General features: G+C 38.5%; 1 protein-coding gene across 2 annotated transcripts in view; it reads right to left on the bottom strand.

The window, feature by feature from the left end:
* The window catches only part of ELAPOR2 (endosome-lysosome associated apoptosis and autophagy regulator family member 2), a 449018-nt gene that overhangs the window by 120886 nt on the left and 305374 nt on the right, over positions 1-22758 (bottom strand). The window contains exons 16-18 of one of the 2 annotated variants that reach the window (XM_085652909.1): positions 8294-8483; positions 7091-7184; positions 1174-1275 (exon numbers count right to left, since the gene is read on the bottom strand). In XM_085652909.1, coding sequence (XP_085509035.1) covers positions 1174-1275; positions 7091-7184; positions 8294-8483 — 386 coding nt within the window. Of the gene's footprint in view, positions 1-1169; positions 1276-7090; positions 7185-8293; positions 8484-22758 lie in introns of those variants that run through there. The other variant, XM_085652910.1, reaches the window with a different exon arrangement.

Genomic DNA, 22758 nt, shown 5'->3' on the forward strand with positions numbered 1-22758 from the left:
ATGCACATCGTTTTGAATGTAATTTGTTCCATTATTGGGAGCCAATGCAGGGAACGCAAAGCATTTTTCCCAGAGGCCCTCCTAGGGAGGTTCAGGACGAGCCTAGCAGCTGCATTTTGGACGCGTTGCATCTGCATTAGACCTTTTTTACTGAGTCCGCATAGGAGGGAATTCCCATAGTCTAAATGGGAGGTAACCAAGGCATGTACCATTGTTTTTCTGGTGCTAGGCGGCAGTAGGTCCAGGACCTTCCTCAGGACCTTCAAAATGCCATAGCATTTACCAGCAACATTACCCACATGATTAGTGTAGGCTAGATTAGAATCGAGGAGTATGCCGAGGTTTTTGACTGTGTCTACCGGGACAGGGACAGAGCCCAGTTCTATGGGCCACCAGGCAGATGTCCAGATGGAAGGACAGGGGCCAACAATAAGAACTTCCGTCTTATTACCATTAAATGAAGTAGATGGCACAATAGGCGCTACAGTCCATCAGTAATATTTAACTTGCATGTTGTGGGTTTACTTTGTAGCATATGATAGGGGGTTATAGGCAAGTTAAATATAAATAAATGAAGTAATATATAGAGTGCACAGCTGTCCACAGATTGACCCTTCTGCAGTGAAACTGTAAAAGGCCACATACTGCTCACCATCGGCTCAAACAAAAAGGATATTTTGTTTTGTTCTGCACTAAATTGTAATTCTAAGTTTGAATAAAATGATATTGGAAACTTATTCCATGCTTAGCTAGCCAATACAGAGGACAGCCATCCAATTCTAGACAGGCGAAACCTCAGTAGATATGCCAATTAGGAGTACACCAATTTCATCATACTGAAAGGATGAGCACAGGCAATTTGCTACTAGTTAGCAGGGGTAAAGTGTACAAAGATCTACAACAAGCCATAACAGATAGGGCACACATCTAGGGATACAGCATGGAAAGGATGGTAATTTCCTACTGTAACATTTTAAACAAGCTAATAAATGATTCGATAACCTTGATCAAAGGAACAGATTCTAAATGTTATAGTTTAAAATACAAGTTTAGGTGTTTGTAAATTTCCAGATTGAATTGGATATGGTGGTATAAAACATTTTAGTCATTACAATAAAAGTGACTCTGGCCATTAAACTGTAGTACTAGTAATACAAATTCAAAATACATTACCTGGGCACAGAAAGCTCTCCTTCTCCAGTTTTCATAGGGTTGCACCTCATAGATATAACAGTGGCTCGCCCGTTGTCGCAGGAAGATGTAATTTCAGATGCCCTGTGACAGAGAAGACAAATTGCTTGACATTTATCTATACCTATGTATGGTACCACCTTCCAATGACATTCATTATGGCTTGTCACGATGCACCTGGATCATAAATAAAGCACTTCAAAACATTCCAATGGAAAAAATTCCAATTTCTTCCATGAAACTATGTAGTGACTGAATGTTAACTTTGTGCTTTTCAATAAAGTCTTTTCACGACCCTGGCTAAACCATAAAACATTTCACTGTCAATTATTTCATAGTCAATAAAACATTACTAACTCAGTTAAATGTGTGCATGAGTCTTTTTCCACTTTTAGTATGCTGTAATTGCAGCTTTAGGATCAATGAACAAGGGCCCACACTGCTAAGACTCGGTGCAAAAGCACTAACTCCAGAAGTGATTTAAACTACACTAAACCTTTCCCGGGGTTATCCATATATACCTCTAGGAGGCTTATGGCAACATTGCAGAAAAAGCTTTGGAGACACACTTCTGGGGGCTTCTGCACCTCTGGCAGCCCCCACGGCAGTTGATGACACATTGGTAGTGCCTCTGCCCTCTTCAAGATGCCACTAAAGCATTATGGAAAATATTTAACCTGTCACTTGGGCTAATAGGGCACTCATTACCGAGCGAAGCTTAAACACGTTTATAAGCGGCTTTGCCTTTAGTCCTCTTTATTTTTTTTAATGGTAGGTTTACGCAGTTTTGCTTTTTTTTGTTTTGTTTTTAAAGGGTATCCTGGTGCCACTGCGAGGTTATGGACCCCATTTGGAGAGTCAAAACCAGAGTGGCCTGGCCGCCCCTTCACCCGGCCAATCCTTCTCTGTGCAAGCATGGGAACTGACATTTGGATTCTCCTGACCATGTCTTTACACACAAGCGGTCATTGCGATGTGCACCTCGCTCCCAACAGATATGGGCACAGGGAGATGGGGAAGGCACACTACAGTACTTCTGGGGTCTAGCCTCCGTGGAAGCAAAACGCTGCAGGAGCGCATCAGTGCTCCGTTTTTTTTGTGCCAGGGAGATGGGGGCTCTCATACATTGTTGTTTGTGTTGGTCACTAATGAATGAGGTCCTTGGAGCCAAAAAGCTTTACTGTTGAGGGGGCTACTAGCATGCTCCAATCTTTTGGCTCTCCCTGGGAGTGATGAAGGAAATTGTCAATGAGTTCCATGTGTCCCCTGTGCAACTGCACCTCTCTGGTCCATTTCCCTGGCCCCATTTGATACATTCCTATGATCTTAGTGTCGTTTTACTCCTGGTGAAAAGCCCTAACTACTAGGAGCATTTGTTATTTTAGTGTTGGAGCTTGATTTTCCTTGACTGCGCTTCTGGCAGCTGACTTTGATGATGGGCTTACCATCCCGGCTGCATTCTCTAGGCTCCATTGCTTTGGCCATCTTGTAGGGCATTTGTGAGTCAGCAGTTGGTTAAGTGGCCCACTCCTGAGGAAGGTCACCCATCTGCAAAACCAGTCCACAGAAGATACAAGGGAACCCTCCAGGAGGGCAGAGTCTTCTCTCTACCGTCCCTTAGAGGGTTTAGGGAGTCATTGCCACTGTTCCTTGAGAAACACTCCTAGAGCCTGGATTTCAGTTAAAGTCTTAAAGTCTAACCTTGAAGTGGAATCAGGTGGCTTGTCCATCTGTGTAATCCTTTGGCATCATTGCTCCCAGGTCCAGAAAGTTATCAATAATCTCTCCCTTATGGAGGGGTTTTTAAGTAAGGGCAGAAAGTTCCATAAGGTAAGCACCTCTGTCCAATCTTAGGATGAGACATCATCATTTCACTCCTGTTTGAACCCTTTCTGGGATATTTCAACAAGGCAACTTGAAATGATCTTCTGAAAGACTTTGTCCGACCTTGACCACCAACTGCCACAGCTGCCTGACCCTTCCTTCTAAAACATCATATGAGAGACACACCTGTGGCTTGAGAAGTATGGCTGTCCACCTTTGTTTCTGTGAGAGTGAGCCTTCTCAGGGTCTGTGCATTGTGAAAGGTAACCAGCATTTGCCAATTCTGGCCCCACCCATTCCTTTTTGAAGAACAGTACCAAGCACTGCCACATGGCTCATCTGTGTGGGATGGCCTTTAATCCTCCTGCTGGCCAACCGAGTAATTAACATGGCCCAGTAAGCGGGACAAAGGCTTGGGAACTCATTATGAGCAGAGTCAGACAATTATGACAAATCCTCAAGTGCCAAAAGATATCTCAAAAGTGACATTGAATCTACACACTGGCTACATTTTAACTCTACAATTGGGACCTCATTTGAATCTCTAGAGTTAATGAGGTCGAAACTGTACTACAGGTGTACACTATGATTGCCCACTCAAATTCATAATCGTTGAAAGCCTACACCAGGTCAGCATCAAACCCTAAAGGGTCCCTTCCGTGACAAGCTACCTGTGCACAGATAATAGGCTGAGCTGAAGGGTAATCTCAAATGCACAGTTCGCACATGTGTGCACGTGTTCACATCACATGCGCATGTGCAGTGAACCCAGAGCCTCCACGCTAGCTGTGCAGCAGCAAGTCTTATTTCAAAAGGCAAAGCCTAGTGGTTAGCACTACCAATTTATTATAACAGAGTTTACATTGAGTGACAATCATTCACAGTGAAATTTACAAACAAGGTAGTCCAAAAGCAAACAATCCAGGGGGATTAAAGGGGTGGAACCCATTTGCTAAAGCTCTCATATATTCCACTAGCACTCATGGGTATGTAGCTGCTAAAGACCTAAGACCATCACTTACAATAGAATGAATATGTGCAATAAGCATGAGTAGAACAGGCACAGCCATAAGGTTGAGTTATTTAAGAGGACAGTTGAGTATGGTAAACGGAATATAAAGTCAAGCATTAGAAGTATAAAGAAGAGGGACCACCATGTCTTTAGTTGTTTCCTTAAATGGGCTGGGTTCTAATGCTAAATGGAAAAGAGCTCTAATTTGAGATCACCTCCCAAAGACCAAGTGATTCTAAGTCGATATCAGAACAGAAAGGTAGATTGAGTTGGACGTTCTTCTGCTTTGCTGAGAAGGCAATGGAGCAGAGTTTGAAGGACATCCTTGCATTTAAAAGGTAGCCGTGGAGTTCCCTGATAATGAGGCAAGAACTAGTCTCATTTTTTTATACGAGGTACTCTATATAACCGTAGAATGTAGAACGGCTTTGAGCAGCACCATGGATGACGGACAGCCTTTGCTAGAATCAATGTTACTGATGTTGTGTCTAGAGATCACAGGGCATGGACAATTTTCAAGTGCTCTTAACAAACAAGGTGCTTCAGTTTATTTTTATAGAGTAGTGCAGAAGGTGACTGATTTGAACACATTGTTGCATGGTGAGTTTAGTGTCAGGGAATGGTCCATGGTGAAAGAACCCTGAAAGTATGGGGGAGACCATCACGTTTCAGATGTTAGGAATTGTTTGTTTTGCTTGCATTTGTGTAAGGAAGACAAGTGAAGGAACTCTATTTTATCTGAGTTGAAAGTCTTTGAGCATATACATGTTTATGTTGAAACATGATCATAGCAACAAGATGTTCATGATAGTCTCTTTTTAAGGCAAATTTGAGTGTCATTGAGGAAGGGCACGTCCACATTTGCAAAGGCTAGACATAGGGGCTGTAAGCACAAGTTGTATTTTGCAGGTGGAAGGATCAAACCCTGGAGCACTTCACATGCATCTCTGCTTCCTAAGAGATATGGTTCACCAGTCCCATCATTTGGTTCCTGTTAGTGAGGAAGAATGAAAAACAACTCAACATTATGCACTAGGCCTTTGATTTCCATACAGTGTCCCAAGTTGTGATTTAGGCTTCTGTGGTCAATTGCACTGAAGCCTGACATTTGGTACAAAAGGATGAACAAACAGAAGTAAAATGTAGCCAATATGCGAAGAACATGATTAGGACCTTAAAACTTGCTGTTTTGATGCTGTGATCTGGACATAAACTTGATTGGTAGACAGATAGTCATTGCCATGTGATGATTAAATCAGTCAGTTGGCTTACAACACATCAATCTATTGCTTTTCCCAGGTAAAGAATATTTGCCACAGGGCAGTGTTATGAAGGTATTACTGAGTTAATGGACTATAGTATTCAAAAGAATGTTAGTTGGTATGTATTTAAAAAGTCTGGGAATGAGGCATTGTAAGGGCAGAGTATTGAATTTAATTAAAGATTGTGAAATTGTCATTAGGTAGAATATGGTGCACAGAGTATTTTTTGGGTTTGAACCATATTCACAATGGAAGCAACAGGGGGAACAAGAGCAGCAAGGACAAATCAGTTAATGGATTGTTAGTTGAACCACTTGGTAACCAGAGAGATATATCTTCAGCTTGGATTGGCGTGATGCCTTCCCACAAGTCAGAGTTTTTAGAGGTCATAGGGATTGTGTGAGAATACTATTTTATCTTTCTCTGATTTTATAAGGTCAGACAAACTGTGAAAATTCTAAAGAATTTTAACAAGTCAATGCAACAGTGTTGTATGGCTTATACTTTCCCGGGTAAAACTGTGCGTTTGTTGGATAATATAACCATCAGAACTGTGTGATACTAATTCCGCAACTACCATCCGGAAATATTAGCCGAAGGCCTGCTAGCTCACAGTGCACCATTTGTGCCTCTAAGCTTACAGGGTAGCAAATGGATGTACAACAGGACAAACCTGACTCCCCAAGGAAATTGTGGTAACAGATCTAGAACCCTTTCGGTTAGTTACCTATGCATACCAAAATAGATAAACAAGATATACACAGTAAAGCTTTTCAATATTTATTGAAGCATTATGATTCTTGAGTAAAATACCTGTGCTGCAATAATCAATAGGATTATGAAAACGCAGGCAAATCATCATTGATTATACAATGAACAATTCCTGAGATGATGGTTACAATGAAAATGGGTTAAATTGTCAGTGTTTCAGTCTTTGCTGTGATGACATCTATAAGACCATCTTCAGGACGGATCGTTCTTATGTGGACTAAAGATCCTAGAGAACTGGGAACGATTCAATGCAGGAATGAAGAATCAAATGTAGCATGGTCGCAGCCTTCTTATTGCAAGCGCACACTGCAAGACTATAAACATCTGTTTTTTATAGATACAGCAACGAGTAATGTTGCTCAAGGGCAGCTCTTATATTATTCAAGAGCTGCCATGGTCTGCCTGGCTTCTGAATACTCCACAAGACCACCTTGACAATTTAAACCATTTTTATTGTAACCATCATCTCAGGAATTGTTCATTGTATAATCAATAATGAAAGGTACATCAAAAGTGTACAGAAAGCTTGACATGTTACACAGTAACCAAATACTATTGGCTATATCAAATTTATATTTAAAAAAACTACTTTAAAAGTTCCAATTATAATGAAATTATGTACAACATAGAAGACACAATACAAACTAGAAAGACTGCTTTGAGTTCTACAGACATTTATACCGACTCAGGTACAAAGAAAGTCATTTTTCTATCTTCAGCAAAATAAATGACTTTCATGTTATAAATCTTCTGTGGCCTCATCTTACTTTAAAAGTATGTAGAAGATTGCAAAAAGCGATAAACTCTAGTACAAAGATGGTGGCAAGAAGGACAGTTGTTTGCTTGTCAATTAATTCACGTCCATGGAAGCGCTCGTATTCAAGTACTTTATGAATGACTATAAACAAGGTCAGAGTGCTTTAACAAGCGAATTCACAAAGACTTCTTGCTGCAGATATTTGATGGTTTTCATTGGTTATTAAAAAAAGATCATATAACATGTGTCGGTCAAATACAAATGTTCACTTACTTGTAAAAGAAATGCACATCAGGTATGGTCCCTCGACCTGGAAACAGATCATCTTTGACAGTGATATTGTTAAGAGTTGTATTAATGGTGACCCCTAAATAAAAAATAAAAATTCACATACAATTAAGATACATAATGAATGTACATTATGTTAAATAAGCACATAATGATCCATCAGGGAACAAGCAATTAAGAGTGGCTTTGAAGCCATCCAATGGTAAGTAATGTCTAGCCGATACCTAAAAAGGGATCTCAAATACTTTTGTTGCCATTGATTTTTGCTAATGGATTATTACACCCCATTAAGTTCTCTACTCATCTGTCAAAGCAATTACCAGCTTTCGGATGTATAAGTGATTATCATTAACATTTTAATTGTTGGTCAGAGCAAACGCATTTTAATTTTCCCTGCTTTTTTTCAAATAATATAATTTCGGTCATACCCCTTGTGGTTTTAGACTGCATTCTCATACAGTGGAGGTGCCAAGTTCCAAGTGACTGTAAAACTATTTACACTCAGTAAAATGATTAAGACCCAGAAATGTATGTTACCAATTACCAACAATACAACCACACACCGAACTGGAGCTGTGGCCTGCTGTTTATTTCATTTATCAATTTTTCAGCCTGGAAAGATATGGCTTGGTTACAATTTGGCTGACTGATTTTATGTTCACATTTTCTTGGAATTTACCTCTTTAGTCTAGGGAATCTGAGGTATACCAAAGGGCTCTATCAGGTGTCAGAGTAGACCACTGAATGAGAAATCTCTGAAAGAAATCCACCAGTGACTATTTCTGCAAGTACTTGTAGGTAATGTAACTCTATTCCCTAGTTGGTCTGGTTTTCCCATCATGTTTAGGGTGATACAAAACATTTTGTGGAAATTATACTTCTCTATCCCTGAAATTCCACTGGTCTTATATTGGGTTATTTCACATAGAGAGGGAGAGGGGTTGGTATACCTCCATTTCTGGCAGAGTTACCATTGTGATGTAGAATGTCGATGGCGGAAGGACGGTCTACAGTGGAATTTCTACCATTATCAGCACAATAGAAGTTATTTCAGTGGCAAAGTGTAACAATAAATGCGTTTCTTCTAGAATTACTCTGACCAACTTATTCTAGAAATGAAAGGATTTTATTTCTGTGAAACAGTGAATGGGCCTGAAGCAGTCACAAAACATTGCATGCAGTAAATACCTAGGAAAGTGTCCGCAAGGCTAATAGACTGGGATGAAAGCGCCATTCTGAAGCCTTTTCTGTCTGAGGGAATTATAGTAGATTGGCAAACAAAGGATTTCACAAAATGTGATGCGTCTTCGGGTACGTAATCCACAACTTTTGAGGTAACATCTGTAACGTTGTCCGTACAAACAGCATTTTTGTCCCCCTTAAAAAAAATGAAAATCAAGATGATATGTTAGTATTCTGCATTTCCAGATCTGTAACATATTATGTATGGTTACAGGAAGTTCATTCCAGACGTGTGAACACTTTTAAAACAAGCATTTGCAATGCAATAGGACTCGCATTTACGCAAGACCTATTGCATTGCAAACGGGAGTGCGGGTGGGCGGGTGGAAGGGGTACAAGAAAGCATGAACAATGGGAGTGGGAGGCAGGAGAGAAGGCACTCTCAGGCTCATGAAACACAAAGTAAAGGGGCCAGTAGCCATGGAAGGATACAAATGACGACATGGCCTTCATCAGGAGGGACTAGCAGCCTATAAACCAATCGGAAGACAGCATTTAGAAAAGATAAAGACACAAGCCAATGAAAAAGAGGATGGGGGAGTGGGCAGGGCTTCCCTCACGTAGTCAACTACCACACTGCGCACTGGCTCAGGGCTCAACCTAAAAAGAACCAATTCCCCCCAAAAATTGAAATATGCCATGCAGAGCTGCACTAGTGGCAGGTTTCCAGAACTACTCAAAGAAACCTTTTGTCAAATCCTACTTCACCAATGAATTTACATTTTTGCTTTCATTATTCTACAAATACTTCAATTAGGTCTGTTGGAATGTGAATGTCTTCATGCAATGGCACATTTTTAGGTCACAGCCTACCAGATAGGGCAGCTGTCTGGTTGTGAAAATACTTCTTGTGGGCATTCTGAAAGCTTCCCTGTGAATGCATTCTGTCCATTGCTTACCATTGGCTTTGTGGTTTGCAACTCACATTTTCTAGATTTCTATTTGCTGACTTTATATTGTTTTAGTCTGTCCAGCATGTCTTCATCTCTCTCATGAAGCATCGCCTGTTTACTGTACAAATCCGCTCTATTTTATGACACTTCACTCTACTCCACTCTATGCCAATCCACTCTACAACTCTACTACACGCTATGCCCGTCCACTCTATGCTAATTAACTTTACTCCCCGCCACTCAATGTACAATCATTCCACAAACACTCTACTCTTCACCCACACTACTCAATTATTTGCCACTCCACTCTAAGCAGCTAATTCTTAGCCATACTGATCATCAGACACGCTGGTGTACAACATGGCTACAACACATTGGTAAAAAGCCAAAAAGACTTGCATAGGTGTGACCCATTGGCTTTGCCAAGGCTTGTTACTTTATTTGTTTTTCATCCCTACAAGGAAAACAGCTTTCTGTATAGAGAAACCTCTCTGTAGCCCCATCAAGCAACCAGGTGCCAGGATGCCCCCCTATAATTAATACAGATGACCCAATTTCTCTATGAGGCAGTCAGCTAAATCTTGGTTGGCTAACAGTCAACAAAATCATTGCACCACCTCCAATTACAGTGTTCAGTTCCACACCAGTCAGACCTCTCGAGCAAGATTCAAATTTGGTTTGTCTAATTTTAAGAGCAAAATACTTCAACAATCTTTTGAAGTACTAATTCATATTTAAAAGCATTAGTTATCAACATCAGGTGAATATATAGATACTTAAACTGAGATGTGATTATCCACCTACCTTTAGAAGTTCTTCTCTTTTACACCTTTCATTCCAAGAACCAATCTATGGAATTAGTCCGTAATGATTTTGACAAGTACCTTTTTATATTGTTATTTTTACTATCTTTTCTTTCCCATCTTGAAGTCTGATCGGATTACTCTGTTAAGCTTTATATCCATATCATTCTTTTTTTTTTTTAGCATTTATTGCATCTAACCCCAAAATGCAGGCGTCACTATTTGGACTGACCCCACTCCCATATTTCCCTCAAAACCATTTTTTCCTGAGTTCCCAGTACTTTGCCATTTCATACAGCTGTCCTGACACTTTACATTTCAAAATTAATACAGACTTCTACAATCCCATAACCTTCAGGCACATGGATACCTCCTGCCACATTACCGTGCAGCAAGGAAAAATGGCTGCAGTTATTTGAGGGAATCAACATCACATTCAGTTTGTGGTCCATCTTTTCACCATCTTTGTGAGCTATGGTCTTCCCAAAATGTTGCTAATAATCAGTGATTTGCTTCATTAACTGCTTCTATTTATTCAATGGAGTAAAATCGTTGTTCAGCCGCATCAGGACTCGTTCGTTGGAGCCAGGTTCAAGAATGACCAAAGGTGTTGATTTTGTGTGGACAGAATCAACTCCTTTCAGAAGGCATACAGTAGCCATCCAGGGGAATCAGAAACCAGACAAGTTAATCATAGCACCACCACAACAACAGTAGCCCTGCTTGTTCATCTTCACACCTAACAGTTGATGGGCCACCTTCTAAGATAATGGAACATGTGGGTCTGCATTATGAGTCTTTCTGGGCACACTGAAGTGTGAGGGTTGCTATTTGCAGCTCACCTTGCGGGCAAGGCGCCTCAGTCTTCACTACTTCTGGCTGTTGCCTGGACAGACACCAGACACTGATTAAAAAGGACAGCCCTGGAAGATGTTATGTTCCAAACCATTGGACAAAGAGTAAGGTACATCAGTCCTAAGTATGGTGGCAGCTGGCAAGCGTTTACTGTCCTCTTTAGTCTTTCAAACCAGGTTTCTATTGTACATATGGGCAACCACATGTCCAATATGTTTACAAATCCCAAAAGGGCTACAAGGTTTCCAAGGCTGGTGGTGGTTTTACTTGTCATAGGCAGTTCTGAAGAGGCAAACATGATGGCCTTCACAGGGGCACACCTATTGGGAAAGAGAAGATGTCACTACATGCAGGCTAAACCGGGTTTCCTTGTTTTGTCGTCATATAATCAGCATCCTCAGGTTTTACAGGCATGGGTTAAGTGATTTGACCCTCTGCAAATGCTTTCCAATTGCCATATTTGGCAGAGATTCCATCTCTTTGGACAGAAACGGTGTTCCCTCTGCTCCCCATAGCTGAAGAAGAATTTATACTATTTACCTTCATTGTCACTTCTCTGAAAGGTGATGAGGGAGATTAAGGAAGTTTCATGGACAGAGATCATAGTAGACCCATACTGACCACTCGGTCATAGTTTCCTTTTTTTTTGTTAGAAGATAGCAGAGAAGCCTGCATGCCACCTCCCAAGTTTCAGCTCCCCTCTAATTTTATGTAGTTTCCTTTTACACCCTGAAATCACATTTACTTGATGGCATGAAGAGTGAACGTTGTGCAGCCAGCCCCTGGGTATCCCGACACAAATCAAAAAATGCTAAAGAATAACATGGGCATTGCACAAACAGTTTTTTGTGAATTATGTTGAATTCTGTAAATTAGCGTTGTTCACACTTTTGTAATACAACCTACGTTGTCACTGAACATATGTGCCTCTTGTCTTCTATCCCTGCAGGCATAGGTATCACCATAGACTTTGCGTTGCGCAGCCTCTGCATAAGGTCTGGGATAAGAAAGTTGGACTGACTAGGTGGCAAATGCCTCGGTTACATATCGGTGATCTTCATTGCTCTGAGTCAATGTCTTTCATATCACACCCGTGTTATTGTGTCAGTGGGGGGACATAGATTTATTTTAATATGTTCGGCATAAAAAAAAATTATATTTCTCTCAAATGGACATCAGAGTGCATGTCTCCAAAGTGAGAATTTAGCATCCAAGATGCTAAAGTGAGAATTTAGCATCCAAGAAAAAGAACTGCAATGTGATAAACTCTGGGTAACAAAGGTGATCATCAATTAATTGGTTCAATAACTACAGTGAACATTCTAGGCGAATACATAATTGGTCGGGGATGGGATTCCAGTCAAGAAGGTCCTAAAATGATCCTTAAAAAACCTGATGTGCTGTGTTTTTGACACTGAGCAAGTTCCTTTCAAGTAGGGAAGCTATGCACAGTTGTTAGTAACTAAAGGCATTCCAGAAAAACATAAGAGTCGCCTGACAAGGTTTACTGTATTCATTTTAAACAGATTTCATGTAGCCTTAAACGTCATAAATATAAGAAAGCCCACTATGAATTCTATTCGTTATTTTGACAATATTTTGAGTATTGTTGCATGTCCATCTGCTTGACAGGAGGAAAAATCAAGAAAAGCTTTCAAATCTCATGAGTAGGCAAGCTTAATATGTTATCTACTTTATATGTCTGGCCATTGTGTCCGCTTTAGCTATCTCACCAGACTACTGTTTAAAAAAGAATTGTGCATAATGTACATACATAGAGGGCTTTTTGTTGTGAAATCTGTTTTGTTTCTCGTGCTTAAATGTACTAGAAATCGAGCTTATGCTGACATAACCACTATTTTACTTCTTCCATTTTGAAATAACGTTGCAATGCACCACATGATCATTGCTATTGACTTGCTGTACTAAAGTTTGTGCTTTGCTCTAAGAGATTGAGGCTTTCCCAGCCACACTGAGTGACGTACTGATTCAAGGACAACCTGGCTGTCCCATGTTGCATTTCTTAATGTGTACCACCCCTTGTTACCTTAATAGACTCTGAGAACCTCTGAATCTAACATACCAATAATATGAGAGATTCTGGTGCAAAAACAAAATAAAAAAATAAAAAATATCAAATAACAAACTGCCCACGCTTTGAGGTGCACTCTCAATGAGGTTTACTGCCAAATGGACTTCTTTATTGCATGACAGTGAGCGGCAGACCACAATTGCCAACGCGTTTTGGTTCCTCAGAAGTCCATTTGGCAGTAAACCTCGTCGAGAGTGCACCTCAAAGCGTGGGCAGTTGATATATAGATATATATATATATATATATTCACTGAAAAAACCATAGGTTTCAGGGGCGTTATAGTTAGCTGGACATTTCCCTCATACAAAACCCTAGAAATTCCCCCGTTATAGTTAGTTCAGCTAACCATAACTCACGCCCCTGCAATGCACTGCTGATGACATCACAAATTACATCACTCATGACATGGTCAGTGACATCACTGATGACATCTCAAATGACATCACTGATGACATCACTGATGACGTCATCCAGCGAGTGTGTGTTTCTGTAAATTTAAAATATGTTTAATATATATATATATATAGAGAAAACCTATGGAAGAATGAGTGGGTATATAAGTGTGTGAATGGATGATTTAGTAGGTGCGTGACTGACTCTATAAGTGAGTCATTAAACGTATCTTACTGCGGACTAGTGACTAAACTGTGTGAATGTCTGTATCTGTCTGTATCTGTCTGTCTGTTGGTGTATAAGCGGCTGCAGGGTTTTTTGAATAGCTATACGAGTGTCTCTATGGGTTATTGATTGGTTGTCTGAGTATCTGTATGGGTGCCTGAGTGTTTGTGTGGGTGGGGTGTGTGTGACTCTGTGCCTACATATGAGAGTGGGTGATTCTATGGGTGCATGGTTGTAAGAGTGCATCTGTGATGGACTGTATGGTTGGGTGAGTGTATGTATGGGTGTGTTACGGATTGAATGTATATCTCAGTGGTACATGTGTGACTAACTACATATGAGAAAGGCAGTATATATGTGTGTAAGAGTATATAAGTGGGTATATGTGAGAGTGGCTGTATGGATGAGTGTGTGCGTGTATCAGTGATTGTATAAGAGCATAAGAATGTGGTACTATTTTTGTGAGTATGTGAACTTGTGTGTGTATAACTGCACAGGTGAGTAAATGGAAGTGTGATTAATTATTTGCATGACTGACTAGGTGTGAGAGTACCTCTATGGATGATTGGCGGTGTGTGAGTGTCTATGTAGGTATATAAAGGCATATGATAGTCCTGTACTGAGTGACTGTAAGTATGAGTGACTGTACAGGTGAGTGAGTGGATGTGTGTGTAGATCTAAGAGTCAATAAGTGGGTATGTAGTTATTGGTATTGGAGTATCTATGGTTTTGAGAATGGTCATCTGAAATTTTGATTGAGTATATCAAAGGGTGTGAGAAGATGCACTAATTTATCACATGGATGACGTCATCAGTGATGTCATCAGTGATGTCACTGACCTTGTCATGAGTGATGTAATATGCGATGTCATCAGCAGTGCATTGCGGGGGCGCGAGTTATAGTTAGGTGAACTAACTATAACGGGGAAATTTCTAGGGTTTTGTATGAGGGAAATGTCCAGCTAACTATAACGCCCCTGAAACCTATGGTTTTTTCAGTGAATTTCTAAGGTTTTTTAAATGCCAATTCCTAACTATAACGTGCATGAAACCTATGGTTTTTTCAGTGAATTTCAAAGGTTTTTAAATGCTAATTCCTATCTATAACTTATCTCTAAAGATATCATGTTTAATGATTTTCATTGGATTTCTATATTTTTCAATTTCAGTGTGTCAATTTCATTAATTATGTTTTTTTGAAATTCTTTTTTACCACTATTTTTTTTACCTATTTTTTCATTTAAATGTTTTCAAAATTAAAAAATGTTATTTGTTTTTATTGGGTTTTTCAAACATTTTTTTATATTTTTTGAAATATTTTTTAACTATATGTTCAAAACTTTATTTTATATATATTTTTTTCCATGTTTTTTGGATCCACTCACCCTATGCGCACCGTTCTCGATCCCTAGGCGATAGCATCTGCGCATGGTATCCGGTGGGTATGTGTTTAGTGCGCGATCGCAATGCGACCGGTACGCGACTCCCAGAATATACGCGACACGTTCGATATACATAACGCGAAGTTTATGCGCTTCCGCGATGCGTCATGTGCGTCTATGACGCGGTAGGTGCGCGGATCCAGCGAAATATTTAACATTTAAAAAAATATATATATGTATTTCATGTGAATATTAATTGAAGATAAACTCTAAACTAGTCTTAAAAGTAATATATTTTTACATCTAATCCTATAATTCTTTTTAATTCAATTTCGCGGATGCGCGCTGGGTGCATGCTGCGTAAGCGCAGGGTGGGCGGATCCCATGTGACCTGCAAAAAAAGAGATTTGATTGGTTCATTACACTTCCTGTTCTAACTATTGAAAGACCCCACCCATTTCAATCATTCTTCTTTCATCTTCTTTGGAGGAGCATCTCTTTGCAGAGAAGAAGATTTTTTAGACTAAGTTTACACTTAGCTCTAACTTTTTTCTCCTAAAAATGGCTTCAGGGCAGCAGGCATCACCTGCATCTCCTCATACATCTGAGGATGAATTTTTGGAGGAGCCAGCATGCACACCACGTTTTTCTTCAGTGGTGTGGAATTTTTTTACTTTTCCCAAGGGGCAAACGAAGACCAATGCCACCTTGGTCACGTGCAAGATTTGCAAAAGAGTGCTGTCTCGAGGGGATCCTAACAAGAAATACTCGAGCGGGATGGCTAGTATGATGAAGCACCTGAGGACCCTTCATCCTAACAATCTTGCACGAGAAGAATGCCGACGGATGAGAGACACTCTTGCTCCTGCGCCTTCCACCTCATCGCAGCTGAGCACTTCAAGAGTGCATCCGTCAGTCCAAAACATGGACATCCGTCCTCAATTTCAATTTTTAAAAGTGCTCTGCACTAAGTGCAATGCGACTTTGTGCTATGGAGAGCAGTCGATCGATCTGATTTGCCGGCGGCAAGAAAGTCACCATTGCTAGTTTTGGGGGTTTTTTTGTTCCCTGAAGTTCATTGTTTTGTTCCTCCTGTTTTGTTTTTTTTCCAGAAAAAAAAAAAAAAAATCACAAAATTCTTCTAAGAACTAACTTTTCTGGTTTAAAAAAAGAGCTAAATTTCTTTGTTAGTGTGTGAAAGTTTAGATGAATGTATGTGAAGTACGTAATTGACTGAATTAATGCATTAGTAGCGTATGGTGAATGTATAAGTGCAGAACTATGAGGAAGTGCTGCAGCATAACACAGTAACCTCTTTATCTGCAGTGTGCTGTAGTACTTCCGAAGCACAGGGATGCAACATATGTACATAACTATGTTGCAAATCTATGCTTCTCTCTGCACGGCTGCTTAAACTGCAGCCATGTGGTGACACAGGCACCCTTGCACCATAGTGCAAGGATATCTGTGTCATGTGCGGTTTGTTTTTCTGCAGGAAGACACACCTTCCTGCACAAAAACAATGAGAAAATGCATTTTTCTCCTTCAATGTATGCTGAACATTTTAGCATGCATTGAAGATATAAAAATGTGGAGAAATGAAAACAATTCTCCTTGTTGTGCTTTCCTACACCAATTTTAAAATGGTGCAGTATTCACACACATATCGAGATTTATAATTTCTGATAAATCTAGAGATGTGTCTTGTTCTATGAGTATTCAGTGCAATCATGCACAACAACACTTATAGAACACCCTTTCAACGCAAAGTGGTGTGCATGATGAGGTTGTATTTACATGGAGTAGAAAAAGTGCACAGAGTGCCTTTTCCTCTCTTTGTAAATATGAAAGAGTGTCTTGCGCAATAACTATGTTACAAAAAGTGACATATTTCCGGTTTTAAAATTCCTTGCGAATGATAGAAGGTAAGCACAGAGTTTTGTCTGCAAAGATGTTCAAAGAAGAATGATTGGAATGATTGCGGTCCTTCACTAGGTACAATGGGAAATATTATGAACCCCTCAAATCTCTTTCTTTGCAGGTCACATGATATCTGATTATGGTCAGATTTCAAAACTACATAGGTATAAACAGAGTGTTTTAGAAACGGGTTTCAACTTTGTAGCTTCTTGCAGACCTCCTCATTCTGCATATTGAGACTTAGTTAAACTTATCTTCACAGTAATAGGAATAAAAAATGGTATACATTTTTTTCAGATTTTCATTGTAATCTAAATTGATATAAATTGCTTATTTTAAAATGTGGATCTGTGAAAGAAAAAAAAAATTATAACATGTAATAATACACTTTTTACAACACAGCATAATTTCCACAAAGTAATTTGTTTGCCTTTCTTGCTGTTCTCAGACTATATTGAATTTCACTAGAAATAGTGATTTCAATCGTACTCCTCACTTAACAGCGGGCAAAAAAAAAACAATCAGAAAGATTGTTAAAAAAAAAACAACATGCTATTCTCAGTAAAATACCAGAAAATACAAATCACACATATATGAAATGCTTACGGCTTACAAAATTTTATAACTTTAACTTATAAAAACTGTAAATATTGCCGCTTTAAAATATTCACTGAATCAATGACCACTAAAAAGTCCATAATTGAAACATATACCTTTCTTTGAGGCCAAGTGGTATTTTTGCACTCCTTCTTTATATAAATTGTCCAATGGTAGTCCTATTAAATTATAATAATTAATTCCTCAGAGAATGAATTATCTTCCTAAAACTTTGACTTTAAAAATATTAGGTAGGAATTTTGTAATTCCCTAGGCAAATGTTGTTTAAAAACCAACTGGGAATCATTACAAAGTGTCCAGCCTTTGTCACATTTTAGATAGGCAGTGTAATGTCCAGAGGTGGTGGAAGGACCATCATGGAAAATTATTGCAATTGCTACAAAAGTCCTTCCTGATATTGATAGTTGTGCTGCTAAAAAATTGCTTTATTAAAGTATCCAATTTTCTTCCGTCAGCTGTACAATGTTGCATCATTAAAATGATGTATTTTCCGTATTTTGTTAAGAGTAATGTGGATAGCATTTCTGATTTACATTGGCTGCACTCCATGTTTTGATTTGCACCTTTAACTAATTTAGTGAAAGACACTGATTTACAGTCTGGTAATGTTAAATACAGAAATCTCTCAGTGTCTACATTGGTGCTACATGTATACATGCAATTTTCACAATGATGTTCCCATTTGTAAGAAAGGCCAAAAATATTTTCTATTTCTACACCTTCATTTTCAAAAATGGTAAGCATATACATTAAAAATTCCTGAGCATCTTGTTGGATATTTTGTGAAAATTGTGGAAAACCAGAACACACATCTAAAAGACTACGAACATCTGAAACAGATTGTATTTTACTTGTATCTGTTGTAAATTTTTCATAAACAGAATGCAACAGAGAACAAAATCCTTTTCCCAATTCTGCATAATTTGTTCTCGCAAACCTTCCAGATAAAAAACAACATTGACCACTACATTAGCATAGCAGTTGACACCAGAACTATTTTCAAACTGATAACCAACAATCTCTTCAACAGTGTCCAATTTCTTTTTACCTGCAATCAGAACATTATCTTGTTCTTTTCCCTTCTTGACACCTTCAGAACAGATATTCTCTAACCTTCTTTTTCGACCAACCACACGCTTTTCAAATACAGGATATTGACCTAAATTTGGAGCATACACCATTCTTAACCCATTATACTCTTTTACACAGTTTGCATCTGCAGTAACCTTCGTCTCATCAAAATCAATCAAAAACAAACCAGATAATGTTCTGACTCGCGACAAAGCAACATATGCCATACCCTCTTTAAATACGGTAAATCCAATGTTCACCAATGCACTGTCTACACTTAATCCTTGAGATTTATGAATAGTCACTGCGTATGCCAGAGAAAATGGAAACATACAAATCTTTAACAAGCAAAATACGAACTGAACAATGACCAATTTCTTTCACTTCATCAATCTGATCAAATTTAATTTTTAAAAATTAAATTCCTTCTTTTTTCTGATAATTCACAAAATGCACCACTTTACCCATTGCACCATTAACTAAACCTTTCTCTACATCCAAATTACGCCTTAAAATTACCCGACAGTTTACACACGCATATAGTGTCTTTTCTAAACTAGCAGTTTTAGATATTTTTTTTTCTAAACAATCCAGTTTTGATCTCAACTTTCCTGTGAAAATAATAGTGATTCCTTCATGTTGTATTTTATTGATGGCTTCCATTTTTAAAATTTCTTAATTTTCCAGTTTCAATAGTTCTTCGTTGAATATGGAACACTCGCGCAGTGTTGGCATTAAGCAAATCCCTGATTTATTTTTAGCAATTTCCACATACACTTTTGCAGGAACTGCATTTTCATTTGGAAAGACATTGCAAAGTAATAGACTCTCCAAAGCTTGTTTGCCTTGTTTTGAAAGAATTCCAATTCTTATATCTTGAAGAATACTTCAATATTCAGCATCATTTGCCTGTTGCATATTTGCTGTCAGTTCTTTGTATTCAAAATGAGTCCAAATGTTCACATTACCAACACTGCCAAGAGACTTTCTGGTATCTTTATGGGCAAGTGTTTTAAATATCGGTTGTCCTTTTACTGGAGTCATTTGCAGTAGATCTCCAAAAACTATTACGTGTTTTCCTCCAAATAACACGTCATACTCTGTTTTAAGAATTTGCTGCATTCTTAAATGCACAAAGGCAAGCATCAAGTTTGAGACCATGCTCACCTCATCAATAATGAGAAGATTCATTTTCTTCAGGACTCTTGAAACTTCACAACAAGCTTCTCCAGATAGCTTGTGGGATTCCTTTAATGTTATGTGCTGCCAACCCAGATGGAGCAGTGACAACACAAGACAAATGAAAAAACGATTGTTTTCTGCAGATAACTTGTAATTACTTTAATTAAGAAACTTTTTCCTGTTCCAGCTTGACCACTCACATACATTCGGATAGGTTGAAATGATGTACATGAGCACCCTCTCTTTTCATGAAGTAATCTATGGTCAATCTGCTCTTTCACTTGCTGATATATTTGTTTCTGTTCAACATTTAGTTGTTATTCAAAGTTTCATACCTGTATTGCATCTTCTTGAGCTTGATACATTGCTGTTTCCACCTCATTCATTGCAATTGCTGCTTTATTTTCAACAATTGGTTGTCCTAGTGGATCTTGACTCAGCAGAACTTTGACTGTCTTGAGAACTGTCTCTAGCAATCTCAGCTGCAATTGTAGCTTCTTGATCAATTTCATCATTCAACATTTTGACATAATTTGCGAAAGCACTGCATTGTATGCTATCTTTAGAAGCATTAAATGAATCTTCATAGCTGGGAAAATCTCCAAGTAATTCCAGTTCTGAACGCCATGGTTTGAACCTTTGCAAAAGGGCTAAATAGTAAAATTCCCTTTTGTCAGCAGTGTCGCAACTCAGTTTCCTGTGATTAATTAAATTTCCTTTTCTTTGTTTCACCAGACATCCTTCGGAACCAATCACTGTATATTTTCCATCGTTGATGTTCTCTGTAGTATTCCGTTTAAAAGTGTAGTCTGTACTTTCTGGTTCATTTTCTGCTAAATATTTAATTTCTTGAACAGATTTCAGTACCCGATTTCGCATTCCTGCGAGACCTAGACTCACCCAAATGATTCTTCTACTTTTGGAATATAGACTTGCGGATGATAACCGATCTGAACATTCATATGCTCCAATTTCACAATGCGATAACATCTTCAAACTGAAACTGTATAATTTTTTACTTAGAGTCTTCTCGTGAGAAATCTCTTCCCACATTTCTTTCAATTCAGTCTTTTCAGATTTAGTAATGTAAGACGTTACATATCGAGCAACAACAATGGAATTGTCTGCAACATACTGAATATCCATGTTAGCGTTCCACATGGATAAAATAAATGGATTGTAGTCATTTATGTAGTTCGATTCTTTGCTTCTTCTTAAGTTGTAGGTGTTTTTCGGAGACTTTTTTGTGGTGGTATGTCGCATAACTGTTCACTCTTCCTTTGGATAATACAGGACGTGGAAATCCAAAACGACATTTGGTATAGAACTTATCCTTTGACTTGTACTTTTGTCAACAGTATTTTCCACACCTGTGGCTTTGAAATCGTAAGACTTGTTTTAAGTTTTTATCTTCTCTGCTATTGGGAAGAGCACATGTAGCATAATCTTCAATGAAAGACAAAACAGTTTCATCTGAATCTGTTCAAAATTTGGGGGCGTCCTTGATCCATAACAACATATGTATGTGAGGAGCACCTCTTGCTTGATACTCCTTTCTCCAAAAGAAATCCACAACTTCTCCAAGAGGAGGATTATTTTTATTGCAGATGAAAGACATCATAGCTTCAAATCTATGATTGAAATATCTGCATACATTGACAGGATCCAAAGAGCACAATTCTCCAGGTGTCTTGTATTCAATATTTTTTATATTGGAATTTGCCTCTCGAAGAAATTCAAGAAAATCATCCCAAGCATACTCAGCACAGCTTAGTGTAATAAACCATGAAGGAGTTCCCAAGTTCCGTAGCATACATTTCAGTTCTCCAAGTCGACGGTACCAATATTCATTAGTCCCACGCTGACATGCCATCAGATTAATCAACTGAGATTCTAAATGATCATCTCTCTGATGCACTTTATCCATAAAATCCTTTGCAGTTACATTTTGCAGATGCATTCCTGTTTTTAAAATGTGATTTACTGCATATGAAAGTCCAGACAAGTCACTTTCAAACAGAAGATGAAACATATAAGGGATACATTGTTGAAATCTTGGATCTTTTGCATATAATCTTGTTGTCCGATATTCAGATGCAGGATTCTGTACAGGACGTTCATCATATCGTCCACCTTTTCCTGTTGGAAACAACTGCAGGAAACAACGAGCTTCCAAGCTCTCTTCCCATACACTCATGGGAATTCCTGTTGCTTTTTTCATTTGGAACAACTCAATCGTATTGCCCGTCACCTCTTTGGAATGAAGTGGATGTACAATGTAATGTTCATAGATTTCTTCACATCTGGACATGTTCACTTTTTCAATTTGTCCACTTAATGTTTCAGTATCTTCTGCTAAATCTATTTCTTCTTCTCCTACAAACACATTTCTATAGTACTCATTATTTTTTATCAGATACAATGATGCCTTTTGCACTTTTCTACTTTTCAAACATCCACTAACTCTTGCCAAATTTTCTTATTCTTAGTAGGAACACCATTAACTAGAATGACTAGTGGCTCATTTTCTGCATGGTCTACACCAATAGTTTCAATATTTTTCCTTAAATCGAACGGTAAATACACAACTCTTCCTTTCAATCCTCTTTGCAACACTGATGGAGGCAATTAACCTGTTTTGGGCTCCATACGAAAAATAGCCTGAAACGGGTGAACACATTGTATGAAAATAGACTCATACATATTTAAATCTATCAGCTCTGGTGGAATAGCAACCAACTCTAGATTATTATGAACAGCTCTAGCAGGCATTTTATTCTCATCTAATTTGTTATAACAATATTTGCAAATACGCTGCTCAGATCCCAAATCAAAACAATCCTCTACCAACAAATAAGTAGCAAATTCCATCCACTTATCATTATCTTCTATTTCACTTTTTAAATACAGATTGACACCCCTAGTCTGATTTTTATAGTGACTTCGCCGACAACAAATACAAGAAACATTTGGTCT

This window comes from Triturus cristatus, chromosome 4_1, assembly GCF_964204655.1.
Source record: "Triturus cristatus chromosome 4_1, aTriCri1.1, whole genome shotgun sequence".
Classification (NCBI taxonomy): Eukaryota; Metazoa; Chordata; class Amphibia; order Caudata; family Salamandridae; genus Triturus; species Triturus cristatus.